Source organism: Prinia subflava, assembly GCF_021018805.1.
Source record: "Prinia subflava isolate CZ2003 ecotype Zambia chromosome W unlocalized genomic scaffold, Cam_Psub_1.2 scaffold_50_NEW, whole genome shotgun sequence".
NCBI classification, from domain to species: Eukaryota; Metazoa; Chordata; class Aves; order Passeriformes; family Cisticolidae; genus Prinia; species Prinia subflava.
The window spans coordinates 115,528-136,005 of NW_026960617.1; the positions used below are offsets into that span (position 1 = coordinate 115,528).

At 35.0% G+C, this 20,478-nt stretch overlaps 1 protein-coding gene across 5 annotated transcripts in view; it reads right to left on the reverse strand.

The window, feature by feature from the left end:
* The window catches only part of LOC134565270 (nipped-B-like protein), a 176,912-nt gene that overhangs the window by 51,968 nt on the left and 104,466 nt on the right, over nucleotides 1-20,478 (reverse strand). For all 5 annotated transcript variants that reach the window (XM_063424781.1, XM_063424779.1, XM_063424783.1 and 2 more), the window contains 2 exons: nucleotides 18,029-19,528; nucleotides 3,211-3,393 (listed from right to left, as the gene is read on the reverse strand). In XM_063424781.1, the coding sequence (XP_063280851.1) occupies nucleotides 3,211-3,393; nucleotides 18,029-19,528 (1,683 nt within the window). The remainder of the gene's footprint in view (nucleotides 1-3,210; nucleotides 3,394-18,028; nucleotides 19,529-20,478) is intronic.

Genomic DNA, 20,478 nt, shown 5'->3' on the forward strand with positions numbered 1-20,478 from the left:
ACCAGAAACTTGGTGGAAATAAAGTGTGTGTGTAGAGGAGAATGGAGATTTCTTTGTTTTCAAATATAGTCCTGAAGGGCAAAGAGAGCTAAGATGTAATAGAAAAAGGATATGGAGAAAGGAAGTAATTTCATCCATGAAATAAGCCAACTCTCCATTATCTAAGGTAACAGGAAAGCAAAGAGATGTCTAACACAGACTTTGCTATGAAGATAAAAATGGCTCCAAAACATTAAATTCAAGACTTGAAGGGTTTATTTTTCATATGAACTTGCATATAACAGCCCTGACATCTCTGCGTCTCTACCAAAGCCTCCCGAAGTTTAGAGACTGTATGACTGTATAGAGGGTTGTTTCTGGGCAAAATGGCTCCAAGCATTCAGACAGAACTGGAACAGAATCGACAAATTCCTTCCACAACCTTAGTTTATTGAGAAGAATAGGAAACATACCAGGATATAGTCAATAGTCAGTCCAGGTTCAGAACTAATGAAACCAATATTGAGTGAGAGGTAGTACTAATGTTCTGCACTGCACCTTAGAGGGCTTCCACTTTTGAAAACTTCTGCACAGAGGTGGTTCAACTGTTAAAGGTAATAACTTAGTTCATGTTTTTGAGCTGTTCTGCTTATGGATCAGACTTCCTTCTGGAGGCATTACAATCATGTTCACAAGGCCTGAGCTACTAAGAATCAATTCTAAAACAGTTGAAAGTCTACTGCAACTGAAAAAACAAAGAGCTTTCTGGGATAACTGAAGTAAGCATATTGGAGAAGAAAAGTGGGGGGTTTGTGGGAAAAGACTTTACACATTTCAACTGATTTTTCTCCCCCATGAGGCAGTATTTTGTGGAGGTAGATTAAATCTGTCTCCACAGTTTACAAATCATTAGTATCAATTTATGCTCTGTAGGACAGATTCTGACCCCAGCTATATCTCCATGAGAAAAGTAACTTCTAATATTGCTTTCCAGCAGAAATTTAAAACTGATCAGTTTATCAATGCTGTAGTGGTTTTAGGTTTGTTGAATTTTGTGTTTGCTAAATTTAGTGTAGTGGTTTGAGTCTTTACTAGAACTCTGCTGTGAGATAGGATTAGGAGAGAAGTAAAGTAGGCTTTAATTTTAAATGGTACAAAGATAGATTTATTAATATATACTAAAAGAAGAAAATGAGAATTAAAATGAAACTTTTAAAACACTTCTCTTATAAACTGTTTACTTTCTTACAAATAACATAAAGAGACAAAACTTGTGATTTTTAATTATTTTTACTATTTAAAAATAAGCTTTTATTAGTTCTTTGGGAGAGGAGTCTTTTTTAGAGCTCCCATGGTAATATTGTTACAAGAAACAGTCTTCTGGTGGTTCTTATGTTACAAATTTGTACTTGCTTGGAAAAACTTTTTGCAGACTGTGAAGCCCCTCCCATTAGCAGTTTCTCAAGCTGCTTATGGGTCATGGACTTATGTATACTGGGGTGTCATTTTTAAAGACAAGTAACTTTAAAGGTAAAGGATTTTTTATTGCAGGGAACAGAGATGTTTTCTTACTTTTTTACTGGTGTAGAGGGCTTTTGTATTTATTTTTGTTTAAACATCTCATGGGATTACAGCTACTAATTTTAATATTTACTTAGTCTATTACAGATACTTTTGCTTAAATCTACAAATCTGAATAATCATTTTCTCAAAATGCATATTTTTTCATGGTTGAAAGGGAATACTAATATATTACAGTTTATTACTATAGTTCATAAGAGAAGTCTAGTCTAAACAGATAATTTCTTAATTTTTTTTTTTAATTAGTCTTTTACCTCTCTCTTTATCTGATTTTTGTTTTATGTTGTGTCTTCTTTATGTTTTACTTTGTCCTTTTCTTTTTACTTAAAAGGAGGATTAGAGTTTTAAAGGTTTCATTTATACTAGGAAAGAGTTAATATTTTCGCCTGGGCTTGCAGATGGTTACATGATCTTTGCTGAGCAGTAGCCTTTAGGATTTTCAAAAGCCGCGGGGATGGGGGGGAAGAGAACTTTACTATGAGGGATTTCAGAGCAGCTTGGCTGGTAGACACCTCCTGCCCCCTCCGCCTCGGTGACTATCGGGGTGGGCCCGACCTAACTGGGCTTGTAGTTGTTATTAGGGGGCTCAGCGGACATCTTCCCCGGCTCGGCCGGCTCAGGGTAGGTTTTAAAATTAGCTGATGTTAAGTTGCAGCCTCCCCCTCCCCCGCCGGGAGCCGATGGGGCCCGAGGCCCGGCCGGCCTGGGCCGCTCCACGGAGGGGCCCTAGGGGGTCGGTGTTACTTGCTGGTAAGCTGGAGGGAAAGGGCCGGCTCTAACACAGTCTCAACTTTGTACGTGTATTCACAAAGTAGCATCCAGCTTCTTTAGAGGTCACACAATATATCAACATCTAAAAATTGGCCTCTGATAGGTGCCTGTCTTTTCCACAGGAAATTAACAGGTCCTTACAGGGCAGTATTCCTCTTTAACTAAAACTGAGCTGTGTTAAGCCATGACACGCAACAAAACAGAATGTTACAGTTGTGCTGGCTCTGCAAGGCAAATAACGAACATGGGAAGAGCCATTCACAATGTTATTGCTCTACAAAGTTTATACTGAAGCAGATAAAAATGAGTAAAATGTAAATACTAATAATATCTCAAGAGTTGCTATTAATTTTATACATAAAGACTACTCAGAATATAAGCATCCAATTTCCTTCTAAATTCTGACAAGCATTTATGCAATAATACAGTTATCACTCATTGAATGAGATTTAATCCATTTTTAATTGTCATATTTTAATGAAATGCCCTTTCTTCATGAGATACTCAAAGAAATGTATCTTCTATAACAATAACTATTTCTTATTTTTAAAGTTCAATTCTGGACAACCAAAATAATTCTGAAATACATATTTGTAACACTAAAAATCTATTCAGTGTACTTGTCACAGATCTTTCATTCTCTTGATCATTTTGTCTTGTTTTACCTGAATTCAGTTTTACAGTATCCTGTGAGAAATATTATAATTTATTTTTAACCCAGATGTCCTCAATCAATTGTTTAGAAAGATGACCAGATCTCTTGAGTGAATGTAATGAACCTAGAATCCCTTAAAGCATATAATTACTGTGAAAGTTTTCCATAATTTACTTTACATATAAGAATTCCAACGGCCACTAGGGCTTATATGTACTACTTACATTCAAAAGCTCCTTCACTGTCATTGTCTTCATCAGAACTGATTTCAGCATATTTTGGTTTCTCATTAACTGTGCTACGTTTGCGCTTGTTCATTTTCACACGTTCACAAAGTGGCATGGTGGATTCAATTTCTGCCAGGAGATCAGGAGGTAATTCCTTTAACACTGACTGATCTATGCTACCTATTAGTGAAGAGTAAGAAGAACAAATGTGAACCTGAAGATAATAATAAAGGCTCAACACTACAGTCCTTTCTCAGGAACTGCTTAAAATATATCCACTGATAAATATTAGCGCAATGAAACACACTTGGATGTATTTGACAGCCGTTTCTAAAGTTGCATTTATTGTTCACACTGCAACTATAAATAAACATAATACATTGCATACACATCTCCTTCAATAAAATATTTTGTTAGGCATATAAACAAATTCAAATTGGTAAATTTCCTTTGTAAAAAGACATTCTTGCTGTATTTCCACAAAATTCAGTCTTATCTTGGATCATTCTCTAAATTTAGCAGATTTTTTACCAGTGTATGTAATTTAAGGATTCATTATGCCTAATTAACAGTTCTGTTTATTCTCATTCAAATTATTTAGTGTACACAAGACAGTAATCTTCCTATTTTCAGCAGTTAGAGACAATCTATGGGGTCTTATCCCTAAATACAGACAAAATCATTGACATTTCAATCTCTGCTTCAGATTTTTTTCTTACCTCTTATTAGTAGTTTTATAATGCAGCCCAAATTTTTCCTTGATTTGGTTACAAAGCATAGTTGAAATATTTTCATTTAATATAGAAAAGCAACAAGCTGAAACACATCGGGTTTCTTTTCCACAGAGGTAAATACTTAGCTATCATCACATGATTCTCAGCACATTTTGAAACTATGATTAGGCCCATATGGTCAGTATAAAGTAATTTACAGTCAAAATATTTTACAAGTGACACAAGGAAACCAAATTAATTCAAAAGTATTTCTTGGGGGTTTGTTTGATATCTTTATTTATCAGAGAACCTATTGCACAGATTTCAAGATTATTGGACTAAGCTGTTAACCTTTTTTCCAACAACAGAACAAATGCCATTGTCATAAGTGCCTCTCTCTCCTTCCCAAGAAATAGAGAAAATCACCTGCCAATTGCTACACACACGCACACGCACAAACACACGCACACACACACACACAAATTCTCCAAGAAATCATCTTCTGGATGATAATTCACTTTTTAAATTACATTAACTATATCACTAACATAACTTTCTAAAATTTATTTCCATTTTTAAACAAATATTCCATCTTCTAATCCAAGTTTAGTTCCTCCCCCACTTTAAACAACTTTAACTGGAATTAGAAGAGCCTGAATAAGAGAAAATAGTTTCCAGCAATAAAATGCTCAGTCTCATATATTACTGGTTTCACATATCTCTACAATGAAACTAATGAACTAACATTATTTTTCTATAATTCTCAGGTATATTCATCAAGTCATCCCATTTAAGTGCATTATAAAATGGATTTAAATTAAAATATTGAGGCTTTCAAACTGAGGTAAGAAAAGTTATTTGAGGATAGCAAAAGTTGTTTCTGCTTCCCCCATGCTGTAGTCTTATTTATTTGCTTTAAATGTCCATCCTTTGATAGTCACCACCTGACAGAGTTCTAAAATTCACAGTATTGTTTTTAAAAATGCTAGAAAACATTTCACAGTGTGGTTTACCATGGTGCTTTGAAATGATTAGTCTTTGTGGACTGGGCACCAGATTGAAGGTAGGCAAAAATAAGACAGCATGGACAGATCAGTTCGTCTGTGTGCATCAGCAGCTGACTGGATGCCAGCCAGGTCTAATCTGGATGCTGTGTAGCCATGTCTGGGCAGTGGTATCCCTACATTAATACTCTTTGCATGCCTATGCGATGTCTGAATAGAGTTAGCATACATTCAGCCTCAGACTAGAGGAAATTTTGCACATACATGTTCAAGACAATTTCTACTGGTAAAGGTGCTAGAGGGCTTCAGATCCTGGGTTATTTTAACATGGATTCTCCATGCACTGTTGGTAATTTCATTGAAATCAGGGGGACAATACACAAGAGCATAAAGCCTATAGGAAATCTGGCCAAATATACTGCAAAAAACAGCTGCAAGTAAAGGAACAAAAGTTGTGTTATGATTCATACAGATGCTTAAAAGCTAGGTAGGCTAGATGTGCTTACACTTAAGCATCTCCTAGTCTACAATGAAAAGTAATTTTAAAAACAGAATAATTAGTAATACAGATTGTTTGGAAAGGAAATAAGAAAAGGAAATAAATCAGTCATGGACTGTATACCAATCTTGGCAAGAGTTCCATAACCAAATTCTAATTCAATTCAATTTCAAATTCAGTTTTAAAACTATGCCTGAATTTTTCATGATGTAATTTTAAGATTGTGAACATTTTGAGGAACTGTTAGAACAGAATTCATTCTTATTTTCCTTATACTGTGCACAAAGAACATATCAGCAAGATAAAAAGTGTTATATTTTAAGTAAGAAAACCCAAAAAACCCACTCACCAAAACAAGAAGTAAAAAATCACAAACTATTACTTTCATATCTCCTAGGAATATCTATTCTTGTTTTCCTTATTGATTTTGTTCTGGAGGTAGAACACTACTCAGTCTTTAAAAATAAGGCAATTACCACAGTGTTAATTATACATAAATGAAAAATAAAAATGCAAGTACTGTTAATATTTGGAAAAATAACTTTATTTCCTTTTCAAAGGTTCTAAGTATTCTATGTTCTCCAATATAATTTCAACTAATGCTTAAACTGTACTCTTTCCTGTTACAGATATTTCAGATGACAGTATAACCTTCCCCCTTTTTCTTTTATTAGGGAATATGAAAAGCTTTCTTGAATAAAAAAGGGAATAGCAGAAAAGAGAACAATAAATTATTGCAAAGAGCTCCATAATCTATCTATAAAGTGTTTTTGTCACATTGTTCCCTGAAATATCTGCTGCATGCCCAGTTTCCTTAGCTGCTAAAGATTGTAAATAACCAAATCTAAAAAGAGTTTTACTCATGCAGTACACAGGAGTTGAGCATGACTGCATATGTATGAACAATTCTGATATAAATGGAAAAGGACTCCCTATTCTTTCTGAAGAATTCCAGGGATATTATATACTGTGAAACTTCAGTCAAGATTTTAAAATTATTTACTTAATTACTTATGTTATTTTGAGACAGGACAACCCAATCTTCACTAGAAACATCTTACTAAATTCCATTTTTATAGCTCCATATTTTATAATAAATGTACTATTTGTACTGAGTAACAGAGAAATACTTAAGATATCCAGTTCATCATAAGAATCTAGTCACATTGCAACAAACATTAGGTTATAAACCCCATAATAATGTCTTTTCAGTTTACAGGATATTTTTCAAAAACATTTAAAAGACAATAGAACACAAAACCATTTGAAGGCATCTACAAAAACATGCATGATCAACTTAAGTTTTTCAATTTGTTTGATAAGTTTGCGAAGAGCTGGTACCTACTTTCCTGTTACTCTACTTTCTGAAAAATTTTCCTTGTCAAGAGAATAACTCAATTTTTTGCAATGTGTGTGATCAGCATATATGGTATGCCTGAAATGGACTAGAGACATCAGTGTTCTTCAGACATCACTTCAGTATACTCTCAAAGCTGCTGCTACTATTTAAATAAACAAACCCACAAAGAATGTCATTGCAACCAAATCTTTGTTCCACTGTAAGGAATCACAATGCTGATAAACTCCACATTAGTGAAAGTGAAGTATGAATCACACAGTAGCTGTAAGAATAGTTCATACTGAAGAACTACGTACATGAACAACCACTTGTTAAGTGCTTTTCCAAACCTATGCAATGCTGTTCATGACTTACTAGTTGCTTGCTAAAGGAAAAACATATGCTTGTTTTTATTTAATTGCTATTATAAAAAAAAGATTTCTTAGAGAAGATATTCTAGAATCTTCAGCTGTTAGTGAATATCCACTGACCATCAAGATCTTTGTTGCTCACGAAGCAATCCTTGACAAAATATAATACAGCTAAAAACCCGCCAGAGAAACTCAGCTAAAAATGAGGTCTATAAACCTCCTTCCATATTCTATTTTAATCTGGGAACCTTTTCAAAGGGTTTTGCCATGTACAGTGAAAAGAGTTCTATAAATGTCTAGTGGATATAGTATTTCCCTTCTTCATGTATGGCTTAAAAAAAGAATGGCAAGGAACAGATCTAATTCGAAGTTCAGCATTGCTTTTTGTTCATAACTTGATGGATGGTTTCAAGTTTGTACAACAGTCTTTAGCTAATATTTATGCAATTCTAATCATTAGAATTATCCAAAATCACTTTGCCTTGAAGCCAAATAGATCTCCCTGATTCAGGCAGATGCATCCATCACCAGAATGTCTTCAAGAGAGCTTGAACATAAAAAAAACCCACCAAAAAACATAACAGTATTTTGGACATTTATTAGATCCATTCAATATGGAAAGCACAAGTATATTTTGACACAACAATTAGTGTGTTCTTATTAGTTTCACCTGGCTTGATATGGTAACTTCAAACAAGCATCTATGGAAAAGGGGATGATGCTTGCTGACGCTTAGGTCAGCTTTCCAGGATCAGAGAGACTGTTCCTGCCATAAGATCAAAACCAAATCTTCTCAGTAATGATTTATTTTGCTTTTCAAACTATGGAAAGGAATTGTATGGTTTACACATTTTGCTGTAATTTCCTATTAACTGACAAGTCATCAAGATTCGAAAATACTTTTAAACCTAAACTCCGATTTGCTACTTCCATAAGAGATGGTTAGTACAGTGGAAACAATCCATATCCATTTGCTTATGTGATTACTTTGAAATAACCATGACATCAAAATTTCATGTTTGCATGTATATCTATTGCAACAAATGAACAAGTGCTTGAGGAAAAACTTCCCCTGAAGTTCATTAAAAAACTAAGATTATGTTAATGAACTCTTTTGCATAAATTAGCTTCTCATAAATGCTCTTTTCTATTTCTGTGTGCTAATACTTTGTAATAAGCAAAGCTGCAGTTAATGCAATTTCATATTTAATCTATATATACCTTGTATTTTAAAGTGCAAATTTTTCCACATATCAAGACATTATAGAAAAGAACACACAGGGGTTTAAGAAGGAACAATGATACTTGTTTGAGATGTGGATATGAATTTTAACTTTGTATTTCTCAGTGTTTAGAAATTTAAGTTTAGTCACTCTCCACATTCTGGAACTTAAACACTAAAAAATTGCCACACATCTTCATTTTGACATTAAAAAAAAACAAAACATAACTTACATATTACAGCTCAATTTTGCCCTCCTCTCACTCCTTTTTAGTCACAGAAGACTATAAATGCTCACTAGACTCTTCTTATTTTGCCAATGCCTAGTATATACAGTCTTGCTGTTCTTCCCCACATACTAAGCTCACCTTACATGCCCTCTCTGAGCATTTGATAGAGGATGTTCCAGTGGTTTTAGGTCTACCTCCCTTATGGATGACTAGGTTACTGTCTAACTCTTTCAAGTAATTTTGGGTCATCACTATAACTAAACTGATAAAATGTCCCATGCCAGACATAAATACAGGAAGGAAAGCAGTTTCTTTCTAAATTAGCTCAACCAACCTTCAAACTCTGCTAAATCAAATAAAATATACTCTTACTCCATGAGTGCCACCTTCTTGTTGTAGGATAGCCATATCATTGTAACTACAACAGCACAGACTCACAGCTTAATTCTATTACAACCACTTGTGCAGATAAGGTTCTATTTTAGATTAAGAACTAAAAGAAAAAAGAAGGGATAAAAGTACTTCCCTGCTTTATAAAGATGCTTGGAAAATAAACACCCTTTAAAAATAGTTAAGTACTGTTACAGTATAGCACTCAGGCAGTACAGTGCAAAGGGCCACATGACTACCTGTGATTGATGAATAGCTTACTGGTTAAAGCTGAAAATTTTCAGCTATCCCTTAGTGTGCAAATTTAATTACATCCTTTCCATTGTGCTCTCCCTTAAAATGCTCCATTACATCTTTACATCTCAGTGATCAGAGATCCCTGCTCACCAGCATCACACTACTCCAAATAATTCTGTGCCCTGGAGAGTTTTAAGAACAGAAGGGGAAACACAGGGAAAACACTATCCTTTTATCGAAATGGAATTTAAGGCATGAGGAAAGTACATCTGCTCATAAGACAGAAGTTACACTTTTATCTCAATACCATATCATCAGCTGAAACAAACCATCCAGATGAATACTGATGAAAATAATCTGAGTAGTCATGCATTTACTTTTCTCTTTCCCATTCTCTGCCTTAAGGTTTGTGGAAGGTGTGGAAGGTATGGCAGGAGCATCCCCTGGCAGGAAGGAGAGAAGTACTGTTCGGAAGTATGTCCTATATAATTTCATAGAACCTGCTTGAACACATCTTTCAAAATAATTTTTTCTCATCTACCCTAATACTGGCACAAAGGGAAAGCTCTAAGCCTTGAGATAAGCAAAAGGAGAGGTTCAAGCTCTCTGGTTATATTCCAGTCCTTAGCTCTGACTTTAAGAAATGGGACACAGGTTGGTGGGTCAGAGAAGAATCTGGACACAGAAATTGAATAATTCCATGATGTAGTAGATGTCATCATCACCCATGGCTAAGCAGCACAGATTCAAAAAGGACTTTTCAATTGCACAAAGTACTCTTAGAAGAAAGAAAATTTTGACAGAGGGAAGAGATTTCCAAAGAGCACCCTGAAGGATACAAAGATCAGGGAATATACCCAATACTTATTTGCCAAAGATGCCAAGAAACATGAGAACTCACTTTACATCGATATCAATGATTTCCTCAAGCTATCTGATTTCTGCAGCAACTATAGCCATGAGTTATTTTATTCCTTATTGCTATTCCCTGACTTCTCATCTTTATAAAAATCGATAAAAGAAGGCTAGAGTAGTTTTGCAAGATACTTCATAAAAAATACAGCAGTACTCAGAGAAAAATGTAGCAAGATCAACAAGTGAAATAAATGCAGTGCTGCACAAAGAACCTCACTTTTATGAATCTACTATTAATGCTTGTAATCTGAAATTTATGACATGCATTTTCCCAACTGTGTATTCTGATTAATTTAAAAACCAAGCCATGGGGCCTCACCTAAGAAAAAAGATCTTGATTAAATATAAACAAATCAAACCTCAAGTTTTCTTCTCATCAAACTCCTATATAATCAATATAATACAACCAAGATCTTTGCAAAGAAGCAAAACAAATTCCATGATTTATATCTGTTTTTTGACTATAGGCACATCATCTGCTTTTACCTTGCTCTATCATGGAAAGATTCTCATACTTTATCACTGAAAATATCACATGAAGGTACTCTTGTTTTACTTCTTCCAAGTAACTTAATTACATTAACAACAAGAACAACAAGTTGCTGATATTTTAGCTTTTAATATAAAACAGTACAGGAAATACTCAAAAGATAATTAAACATTAAGCATATTTAAGCAACCTTTATTTGATGCAAACAACAATTTGGTAATTTGAAGAACAAAAAAGGTCTCATCTTTTTCTTTTCTGTTCATCGGTAATATTACCATGAAGCAAAAATAAATTGCCAATTTCAAGTAAATAGTTTAAATCTTCCTACACCGAAACAGCCACCAAAAATGGTTGAAAATGTCGAGCAACAGAAAAGTTCATTTACCAGAAGCAAATGTGAGGGTTTCCTTTATTTGTATTTTGCCAAATTTACCCTTTGTCTAGAAAATTCAAACCAAAACTTTTGATCACATATCCCTGCACATATGCCAAGAAATAACATCCATATTTAGATACTTACTTATGCACATGAACAAGTCAGCACTGCATATTGTAATGTCAAACAAACTGCTGGCCCACATTTTTACATATTGGAATGCATTGTTGCAAAAATAAATTATGCAAAATAACTTCAGCTTTTCCCAAAAATAAGAGGAACCTAATCAGTCATCCATACCCATGAACCAAAGGCAGTTTCAGACTTTCAATAAATTGCTCTGACAAATTAGGTAGTAAATTTCTATCACTTACGTGTACCAAAATAATTTTTCAAAAGTGATCTAGTTAAACAATGCACTCCTAAATCTGCAAAGAAAACAACATTATTTCAGATGAACCCATGAACAATTAAATTATTAGATTTGGTCAAGTTTACTGTTGCTGCTAAGAAGTAGATGTGCAAGAAGTAAATTTCATTCTTAGTATCAAGAGAAGATTTAAGAACAACTATGAGAGCAAGAATCAAAATATTTACCTTAGTGGCAAAGAATAAAATAGGAAATAAGCAACTTCCAGGCAAAGCAGTGTGCTGAAAATGTCTCCTATTGTACTGGTAACAGATCAACACAATAAAGGACTCCAGTGTGCAACTGCTGAATTCCTTCTGTCTACCTGATATCAGTTTATCCATCATCTACCAATAGTAGCTTATCCAACATCTACTTCTGAAAAACTAACATCAAAGTCAAAGGCCCCAGAGAGTATGTACAGTGCCCACACATCCCAGCATACTTTTTGGAATAGAAGAGATCCACCATACTTAAAAAAACCCCTGCAAGTAGGAACAATCTATGCTAGAAAACTAAGATCTTTCCAGACTATTGTATTTAACTGATGCTATTTACATATATATATATGTTTATGCCTCAAATCTTTTTCAAACCATGAACTTATTCATTCCAGAAAGGAGAAAAAAAGTTAGAGCTAAGTGAACAGAGTATATTAAAATGGCTCCTTTAAAAACCCAAAATATCTTTAAATAGTTCTAATGTCATGATGAACAGCCAGCTTCTCTTCTAGACTAGTTAAATTGAAAAGAGGTAGTCATCAATATCTCAGAAAAGAGGAAAATCAGGAAAATTGTACAATTCTCATGACAGTGATGTTTATTCTACAATTCAGTTAAATTTAGAGTTTAAGGGAAGCTTTAAAGACTTCAGTTGTAAACCATTAAATATATCCTTTACTTCTCTGAAATGTGGCATAATTTACTTGAGAACTTCAGAGAACGTTTTAAAATCCATGTGGTAATATATGCACATGCAAGATGCCTAGTGAGTTATTACTCTGGCCCTCCCAAATGAAAATGCAGTTGCTACCAGGAACTCTAAGAGTGATTCTAAATTTCAGATTTGTGGAATTAGGACTTTCCCAATGGTTATCTTTACAAAAGGACAATCTGTAGTAAGCAATCTGAGTTCCAGGAAATATGCTTTTATTCCAGTTATTTCCTAGCAGCACAGCTGCTTGCCCCACTAATTTCAGTAAGTACAACAGTATGCCTCTTTCAGCATCAAGAGATTGTTATTTTGGAAATAAATTTGAGTTGAACTCTTAAGTTTTCTTGATGAGTTAATACCCATAAGATATTTTTCACAAAGTTTTGTCAATTTTGTCTTTGTAGAAGTCCTATACATGAAGGATTTAAGCAAATGTTTAAAATTTATTTACACTCCTTTTCTGTCTAGTTTTCAGCTGCACCAAAAGTATTGGTGAGTAGCTCAGCTGTGCTGTCCAGAGGATTGTGAGAAGCATAAGAAGTTTGCTCACTGAGCCTTTCTTCTCACCCCTGTCTAAAAGATGAGGCCTAACTGGTTACTCTGCTTCACAAGTGAGGCTTTTCAGCAGTACTAGAACTCAAAGATGGACCATCACATTACACAGATGCCATGGAACTTTGTACTGCTACAGCCTGCCACTGACTACAAATTATAGTTATTATAGACTCTGAAAAAGTAATGTGGAATTGAAAAAAAACCAAACACACAAGCATAGAACACAGAAATATCTAAAAGCACTGTTTCAACCCTGTGACATAAAGATGATTAAATAGCAGTAATTTTTTTAGCTGCACTTGTAAAAATGTGAAGAGGACCTTTAAAGAAATGGCAAATCTTCACTCATATTTCAGATTATAGCAGCAGAGAACACAGACTTGTAGTGACCAACAAAAATCTGTGTTCAAAGTTCTGCACTGTACAGATAATGAAATCCTAGAATAACAATCTACACAAAGAAGTAGCATTCAGCATTATATTCTGCCGTGAAATTATCACTTTTTTTTTTTTAACAACAAAGCCTTTTTAGGCAATATTTGAAGACTCCAAAGGTGTTTCCGCACAAGTCTTTAAAAACACACACTCATTTGTCCCAGAACTAAAATTTACAATTACATATGTGGTGCTTATTTTAGGAAGCTAATCCTTTAAATATATTATAAGTCAACTCAGACATCTCCTTACCACAGTTAAATTTTTCTTTCATTCTCTTATTTCTCTCCTTCTCTATGGATGTGTCTACCTGGACCTTAGTAAAGCCTTGATGCTGTCTCCCGTGGCATTCTCCTGGAAAAGCTGGCAGCCCATGGGTTGGACAGGTACACTCTGCTGGGTAAGGAACTGTCTGGATGGCCACGTCGAGAGAGTGGTGGGGAATGGAGTCATATCCAGTTGACAGTCAGTCACTAGTGGGGTTCCCCAGGGCTCAGTATTTGGGGCAGCCCTTTTTAATATCTTCATTGATGACCTGGACAAGGGGATCAAGGGCAACCTCAATAAGTTTACAGAGGGCACCAAGTTGGGTGGGAGTGTTGATCTGTGGGAGGGTAGGAAGGCTCTGCAAAGGGATCTGGATAGACTGGAACAATGGGACAAGGCCAATTGTATGAGGTTCAACAAGGCCAAGTGCCATGTCCTGCCCTTGGGTCACAAGAACCCCATACAGCTCCAGGCTGGGGCAGAGCGGCTGGAAAACTGCCCACAAGGAAAAGGACCTGGCGGTGCTGAACGACAGCAGCTGAACATGACCCAGCATGTGCCCAGGTGGGCAAGAAGGCCAATGGCATCCTGGCTTGGATCAGAAATGGTGTGACCAGCAGGACCAGGGCAGTGATTGATTGTCCCTCTGTACTTGGCACTGGTGAGGCCACAGCTCGAGTGCTGTGTCCAGTTCTGGGCCCCTCACTGCAAGAAAGACATTGAAGTGCTGGAGTGAGTCCACAGAAGGGCAATGGAGCTGGGTCTGGAGCACCAAGAAGTGGCTGAGGGAGCTGAGGGGGCTCAGCCTGGAGAAAAGGAGGCTCAGGGGGGACCATCTTACTCTCTACAACTCCCTGAAAGGAAGGTGGAGCCAGGTGGGGGTTGGGCTCTTCTCCCAGGGAACAAGCAATAGGACAAGAGGAAATGGCCTCAAGTTGGTCTAGGGAAGGTTTAGACTGGATATTTGGAAAAATATTCTTCACAGAAAGTGTTATCAAGCACTGGAAAAGGCTGCCCAGGGCAGTGGTAGAGTCACCATCCCTGGAGGGATTTTTAAAAGAGGTATAGATGTGGTGCTTAGAGACATGGTTTAGTGGTGGACCTGGCATTGATGGGCTAATGGTTGGACTTGATGATCTTAAGAGGTCTTTTCTAACCTAAATGATCTTATGACCTGTAAAACTGATAACACGTTTAATCTCAAGATCGTTGATCAGTATAGCTATAAGAAGCAGCAGAGAAGGTATTCGTTGAAGCTCTGAAACGAAAGCATAGCAAACCTCTTCATTGCAGGCACAAACTTGAAGGGAGAAGTTTAATGCATTCCTCAAAAACATATATTTACATTAAACCCAGGATAAAAGACATTCACAGATGTTAAAACCAGAAGCAAAAAAAAAAGTGTTATAATTCATTCTGACCTGCAAAAAACAGGCCATAAAAATTCAGCATAAGACCCCTTAATGAAAATACTGTGAAAAAACTTCTATAACTGTCCTCTGAGCTAGAGTGAACATTTCAGAAAAATGTTCAAAGAGCAGGAGAGAGTAAAAAATGTTTCTTCTTTTTTGAAAATGCCAAAAGGGACTGTTGGGATGGTTCAATCTTAGCGATCGCATAATACAGCTATCCCAGTCATATAATAGCCTAACAAACTTTCAAACCTGTATATTAAAATTGCTTAAAATGCTACTTGGTTTTCTTACAGTACAATCCAAGGCTTATCCATGAACACAATAACATGATGATTTTAAAATTTATAGTTTACTAAAACAATGTAACAAGTTATATAGATGTTCACTATATGTAGCATTAATTTTACCTTAAAATAAGTTGATTTTACTGAGTTTTATAATCAATGAGCATTAGTCCCTTAAGACAGAATAACTATCTAAATAGTTTTTGAACTACCTGAACTAACCTTAGTTGAATCTGGATTTCAGATAAATCACAGCAATGATGTTGTATGTGACAAAGCCAGGAGAACCCATTTTCTTGGGGAAGGATGAGAAAGGAGAAACAAAAGACAAGAAATACATGGAGGTGAAAGAAGGTAAAATAAAGCAAAATATACTAAGCTACATGGAATAGGAGGGATGCAAGAAGAAATGGAATAATGATGCAAAAAGGCAGCCCTAGAAAAGATTTGCTACAATCTATTAAGAAATATATGATGAACTAAATAAAGAATGTTTATGAAAATTACATCTTCTAGTGTAGTAAAACAGTTATAAGTAAAAATGGCATGTAGTAAAATTGGATGCTATTTCTCCGAATTGGAGTGAGGACATTGTGGAAATGACATGAATATTTTCTATATCCGTTGTTGAGAAATAGACCTTGGCTTATTAAGAGATATTTTTATGAATTATGAACTCTAAATTATGAACACTGGAATTTGCTTAATTATATCCTAGAAAGTAGGGTACCAGGAAGTTGAGCAAAAAAATGTAAAACTAAAAATACACATGAAAAATCTGAAGTTCTGACACTTTCTCCAAAAATCTGCATGGATGAACACTCAAAACTTGCTTTATAAGAGAAACATATTTATTCTTTCCATGAAACCTATTTCCAGTATCATTGTAAGAATCTTATTCTAGATACAGTAGCAAAGAGACTGATATCTGATTCAAACTTTTTTTCCCCTGGAAACTATGTGCCAAGTTATTTCAAAATATGTAAGAAATATATGACTTCATAAAACACAAAATACACAAAAACACTGCAGAAAAGCTATAAACCTGAATTTAAAATGAATACATTGCTCATGTGACAGTGCTAGTAGAGTCATGCCAACTGGATTAGAGTCAATAAAACCTTTACACATTACTAATATATACTATATAAATAACCACATACAATACAGACTACAAAAAAGCCTACTTCAGAAACATTTTAGAAAGCATACATACACTGTATATAGCTCAGAGGGCTCTAAATTTACCATTTTTCTGCACATAGAATTGTGTCATTTCAAAGTCTATCTTTAGGAGCTGAACTACATCAGAAAGTTTTCCATATGCCTTATAATGAACATAAAACTTTCATCTGAAATCTTTAGACTGAGCTGACAGCAAGGATGTAAAAATTTTCTGACTCTAGATACCTATTATTGTTAGAACTGGAAACTTTGCCTGTTCTGAATATCAAAAAGGGAGAGAGGAAATGTTCATATTTCCTGGATAAAGAGAAAATATTTAACAAGAAGGCTAACATTTTACAAATAAGCAATACTCATGCTGAATTATTAAGTCTTTAAGGGTCAATACAATCAAGTTAATAAAGAACAGACATAGTAAAATAAATTAATCATACATATCAACTCAGTACACATGCACATAAACATAGCTATACATTCACAAAGATTTCTAAATCAGTTCTAATCAGATAAACTTTGTAGGAAAACATTTTATTCTCAAATTAATGAGCAATGATATACCCAGAACTGCATTCATAAATAGTCCTGTATACAGTTAAAATCCTCTCCTCTGACACTTTATCTGCCTATTTTTGAGACATGACATCTCTATAAACATAACTACATAAGAAATCTAAATGCTTTAAATGCTAAACAATAAAAAAGAACCCTGATCAGTTAGTAACATTGATTTCACAATGTGAAATTATCTACTTCAGTCTGAAATGAAAGAAACTAAAATTATAGCACCAAGAATAAAAAAGCATTAAATCTGCAGAAGAGACATATATCAAACCTACGATCTGTTATGAATAAATTCCTGTTTATATGACTAATCTGATAATGCCAGTCTACTGTTTATGTTTCTTTCCTCTTTCCCCATACACTGGACCATAGAGACAATACTATCTGAATTCTCCTAAAGGCAGAACTTTTTAATAATCTTATTGTCTCACAGCCTAAAGTGTGGAGGCTTCCCAACAGAGCAGTATTTATAGTGTAAGAGGCAGATGGGGCTTTGTAACTGCCTTCTTATCTCATCATGTAAAAATATCCCTTAGAAAAAACACATTTCAATTCCAAATAAAAACATAAAAGAATCTCAGGGCTTGTGTACATAGTATTTCACAACACTTCAGCTACAACAATTTAGTTACAGTAGTACCATTCCTTTATACAGACACACCTAATCATTCATATAATAGTTATGTTTAACTAGATAAAGTACCAGATTAAACTCATGTAACTCAAGTACATTTTAAGACTATTTAAGTGTTCCCACATTAGGAACTTGCATTGGAATAAACAAATCATTTTAGTTACACTGTATCAAGGTTTTCAATAACCACAATCCCATGGACAAATTTCACTTTGTTCCCCAAAATCACCATATAAGCAAGAGTATAAACTATCAAACATTTGTTTAATTTCTAACCATAGCAGTAGCAAATTTAAAAGAACAGGAGTATACAAGATATAATGCAATTAACATTAAAAAAAAGCAACTTACCTTTATTAGATTTGGATGACTTGTTCTTGCTAGGTTTAAAACAAGAGCTCCTTGATTTATCTTCTCTATCCTTAATAAATTTCTGCACATCATCCAATGAAAGTTTTTGAAGGACAACTACAGGCTTAGCTCCTTTATTTAGATCTTCAACTAGCCCAATCTTCTCTACTTTGTCCTGTTCGCCTTTACATTCAGTTTTCCTTGATTCCTGAGCGACATTGACATCTTTATCACGCTTGATTTTTGGAATGACAAAATGTTTTAATGCGCCAGATCTTGCCCCCAACAAATAACTGGGAAACTCTGCTTTATTGTCAGCATGTGCTTTATTGCTATTTACTTTACTCTTATTACCATCTGTCCTTTGTTCATCCTTGTTGTTTTGTGATTTAAAGCCAGATTTATCAGGTCTTGATTTACTAGAATCTCCTCTACCTTCCTGTTTAATGTGAGGGCTGTCAGGTCTTGATTTCTGATCCCCAGAAGAAAACCTTTCCCTTGATTCACCAGACACATGTCTCTGTTTCCTTGGAAATTTCTCAGGTTTTGAACCATCAGATTTAATACCATGTTTAGAATCATGTTCATTTTTGTTTGAGGTTCTCAAATATTCAGGTCTTTTGTTCTTGGCTGCATCTCCTCTGTATCTCTCTGACTCCTCCCTGTCCTCTGATCTTTGTTTGAGGCTATCATGGTCACGTCTTGGTGTATCAGAAACTGAGCGCCCATCAGGCCTCTGTTTTGTTGGATCAGGTCTACTTTCAGATTTTATCCTTGAAGGATCAGATTTTACATCTAGTTTATGCCTAGATATTTCTATTTTCTTATCTGATAATGGTTTACTTGAGTCCCTCCTGTTATCATGTCTATGTTTTGGCATTTCAGGCCTGCCTTCATTCTTCTGTTTTGGTGTTTCAGGCCTCTGCCTTATTTCCTGTTTGCCATTATTTTGTTTTCCCTCATTTTGTTTCATCTCCATTTGCCTGCTCTGGTTTTGTTTTGATTCTGTTTGTCTGTTCTCATTTTGTTTCACTTCCATTTGTCTGCTTTCATGCTTGCTTTCACGTTTAGCTTCTACCTGTTTCTTCTCATTCTGTTTACTTTCCAACCGCCTGCTCACATTTTGCTGAAATTCCATTTGTCTGTTTTCATTTTGCTGGATATCTGTTTTTTGACCCCCAAAGTCTGACATTTTCCTAAAAATCTCGGGATGGTTTTCAGGTTTAAATTTAAGAACTCCAACAGTGTCTTCTTGGGAAACACACAGAAACACATCATTATACTGCTTAACATCTTCAGGTTTTTTGATGTCCAAATCCTGAGTTACTGTTGTCTGAGAGTCTGCTCTTCCTGCTTGCTGCAGATCAATACTAACCATCAGTGCTGGCCTTGGCCCATTTCCTGCAGAACCTGTCTCCTGAGAAGCTGCTCTATTTCCTCCAGTAGCACCTCCAACCTCCTGTGGTTTGTTTTCTTGTTTTCGCTTCTTCAGAGGCTTATCTACAAATTAAAAGAGAAAAATCACAAATGCTATACATTTGAAATAGGCAAATGTCCGAGCAAAAATGTCCATTCCCCTCCACCCCCACCAATTAATCCTCCTTCACATCTAGGTGCACACAAACAACAAAACCCATTGAATTTAAAAGCAAGAATAGAACTTCTCTAACACTTTTTAATGTGTTCATTATCAATCTACCACATGTGCCAATTAATCATTAAAAACATCTTAAAAACATATGAAATCAGCTCCTGTACAACTCCCAAGAGAACCATCTAATAAAGAAGCTGCAATAACGGCAAAAAAAAAATCATTTACAGCTGAAGCAAATTTTGAGGAATACTGCTATAAAAGATTCTCTTTTGCAGATTAAGCCTGGTTCATTATACACGAACTATGCAAGGATCTGCAATGATTAAGACAGAGCTTCTCCCTACTTGATCCTGTTTGGCTTCACATATATTGTAGCCAGGGAATACATGAACAATGATCAAAAATTATTAAAATAAGTTCAACACTCCATGCTTCTCTTTGAAACAAGGAGTATATTAAGAGTTGGAGTCTATACCATATCACATATGAATAAGTGCGGGGGCCACTAAACACTTAAAAGCTTCAGTATTTTCCCCTTGCAACCATAATGCTTTTCATAGATGAAATAAAAAATTCAGTGATAATTTTATGTAGTGTCAAGAGCATGACTCTACAATAATCCTTTCAGTTTATATTTTACAAAAAATCATTAAAATGAGAATACAGAAAAATAGAAAGTGAGCCAACCACCCCCTCCTGTAATTTGGTAGAATTCACAGAAATGAGAAGCACATGAAAATATCTATTAATATAAAATACAACCTATTTATATTACCAACATGATACTCTAAACTAAAATTAATTTCTACCATGAAACTCAAAAGCCCTACCTACACTAAGGCTTATTTTCTCATTT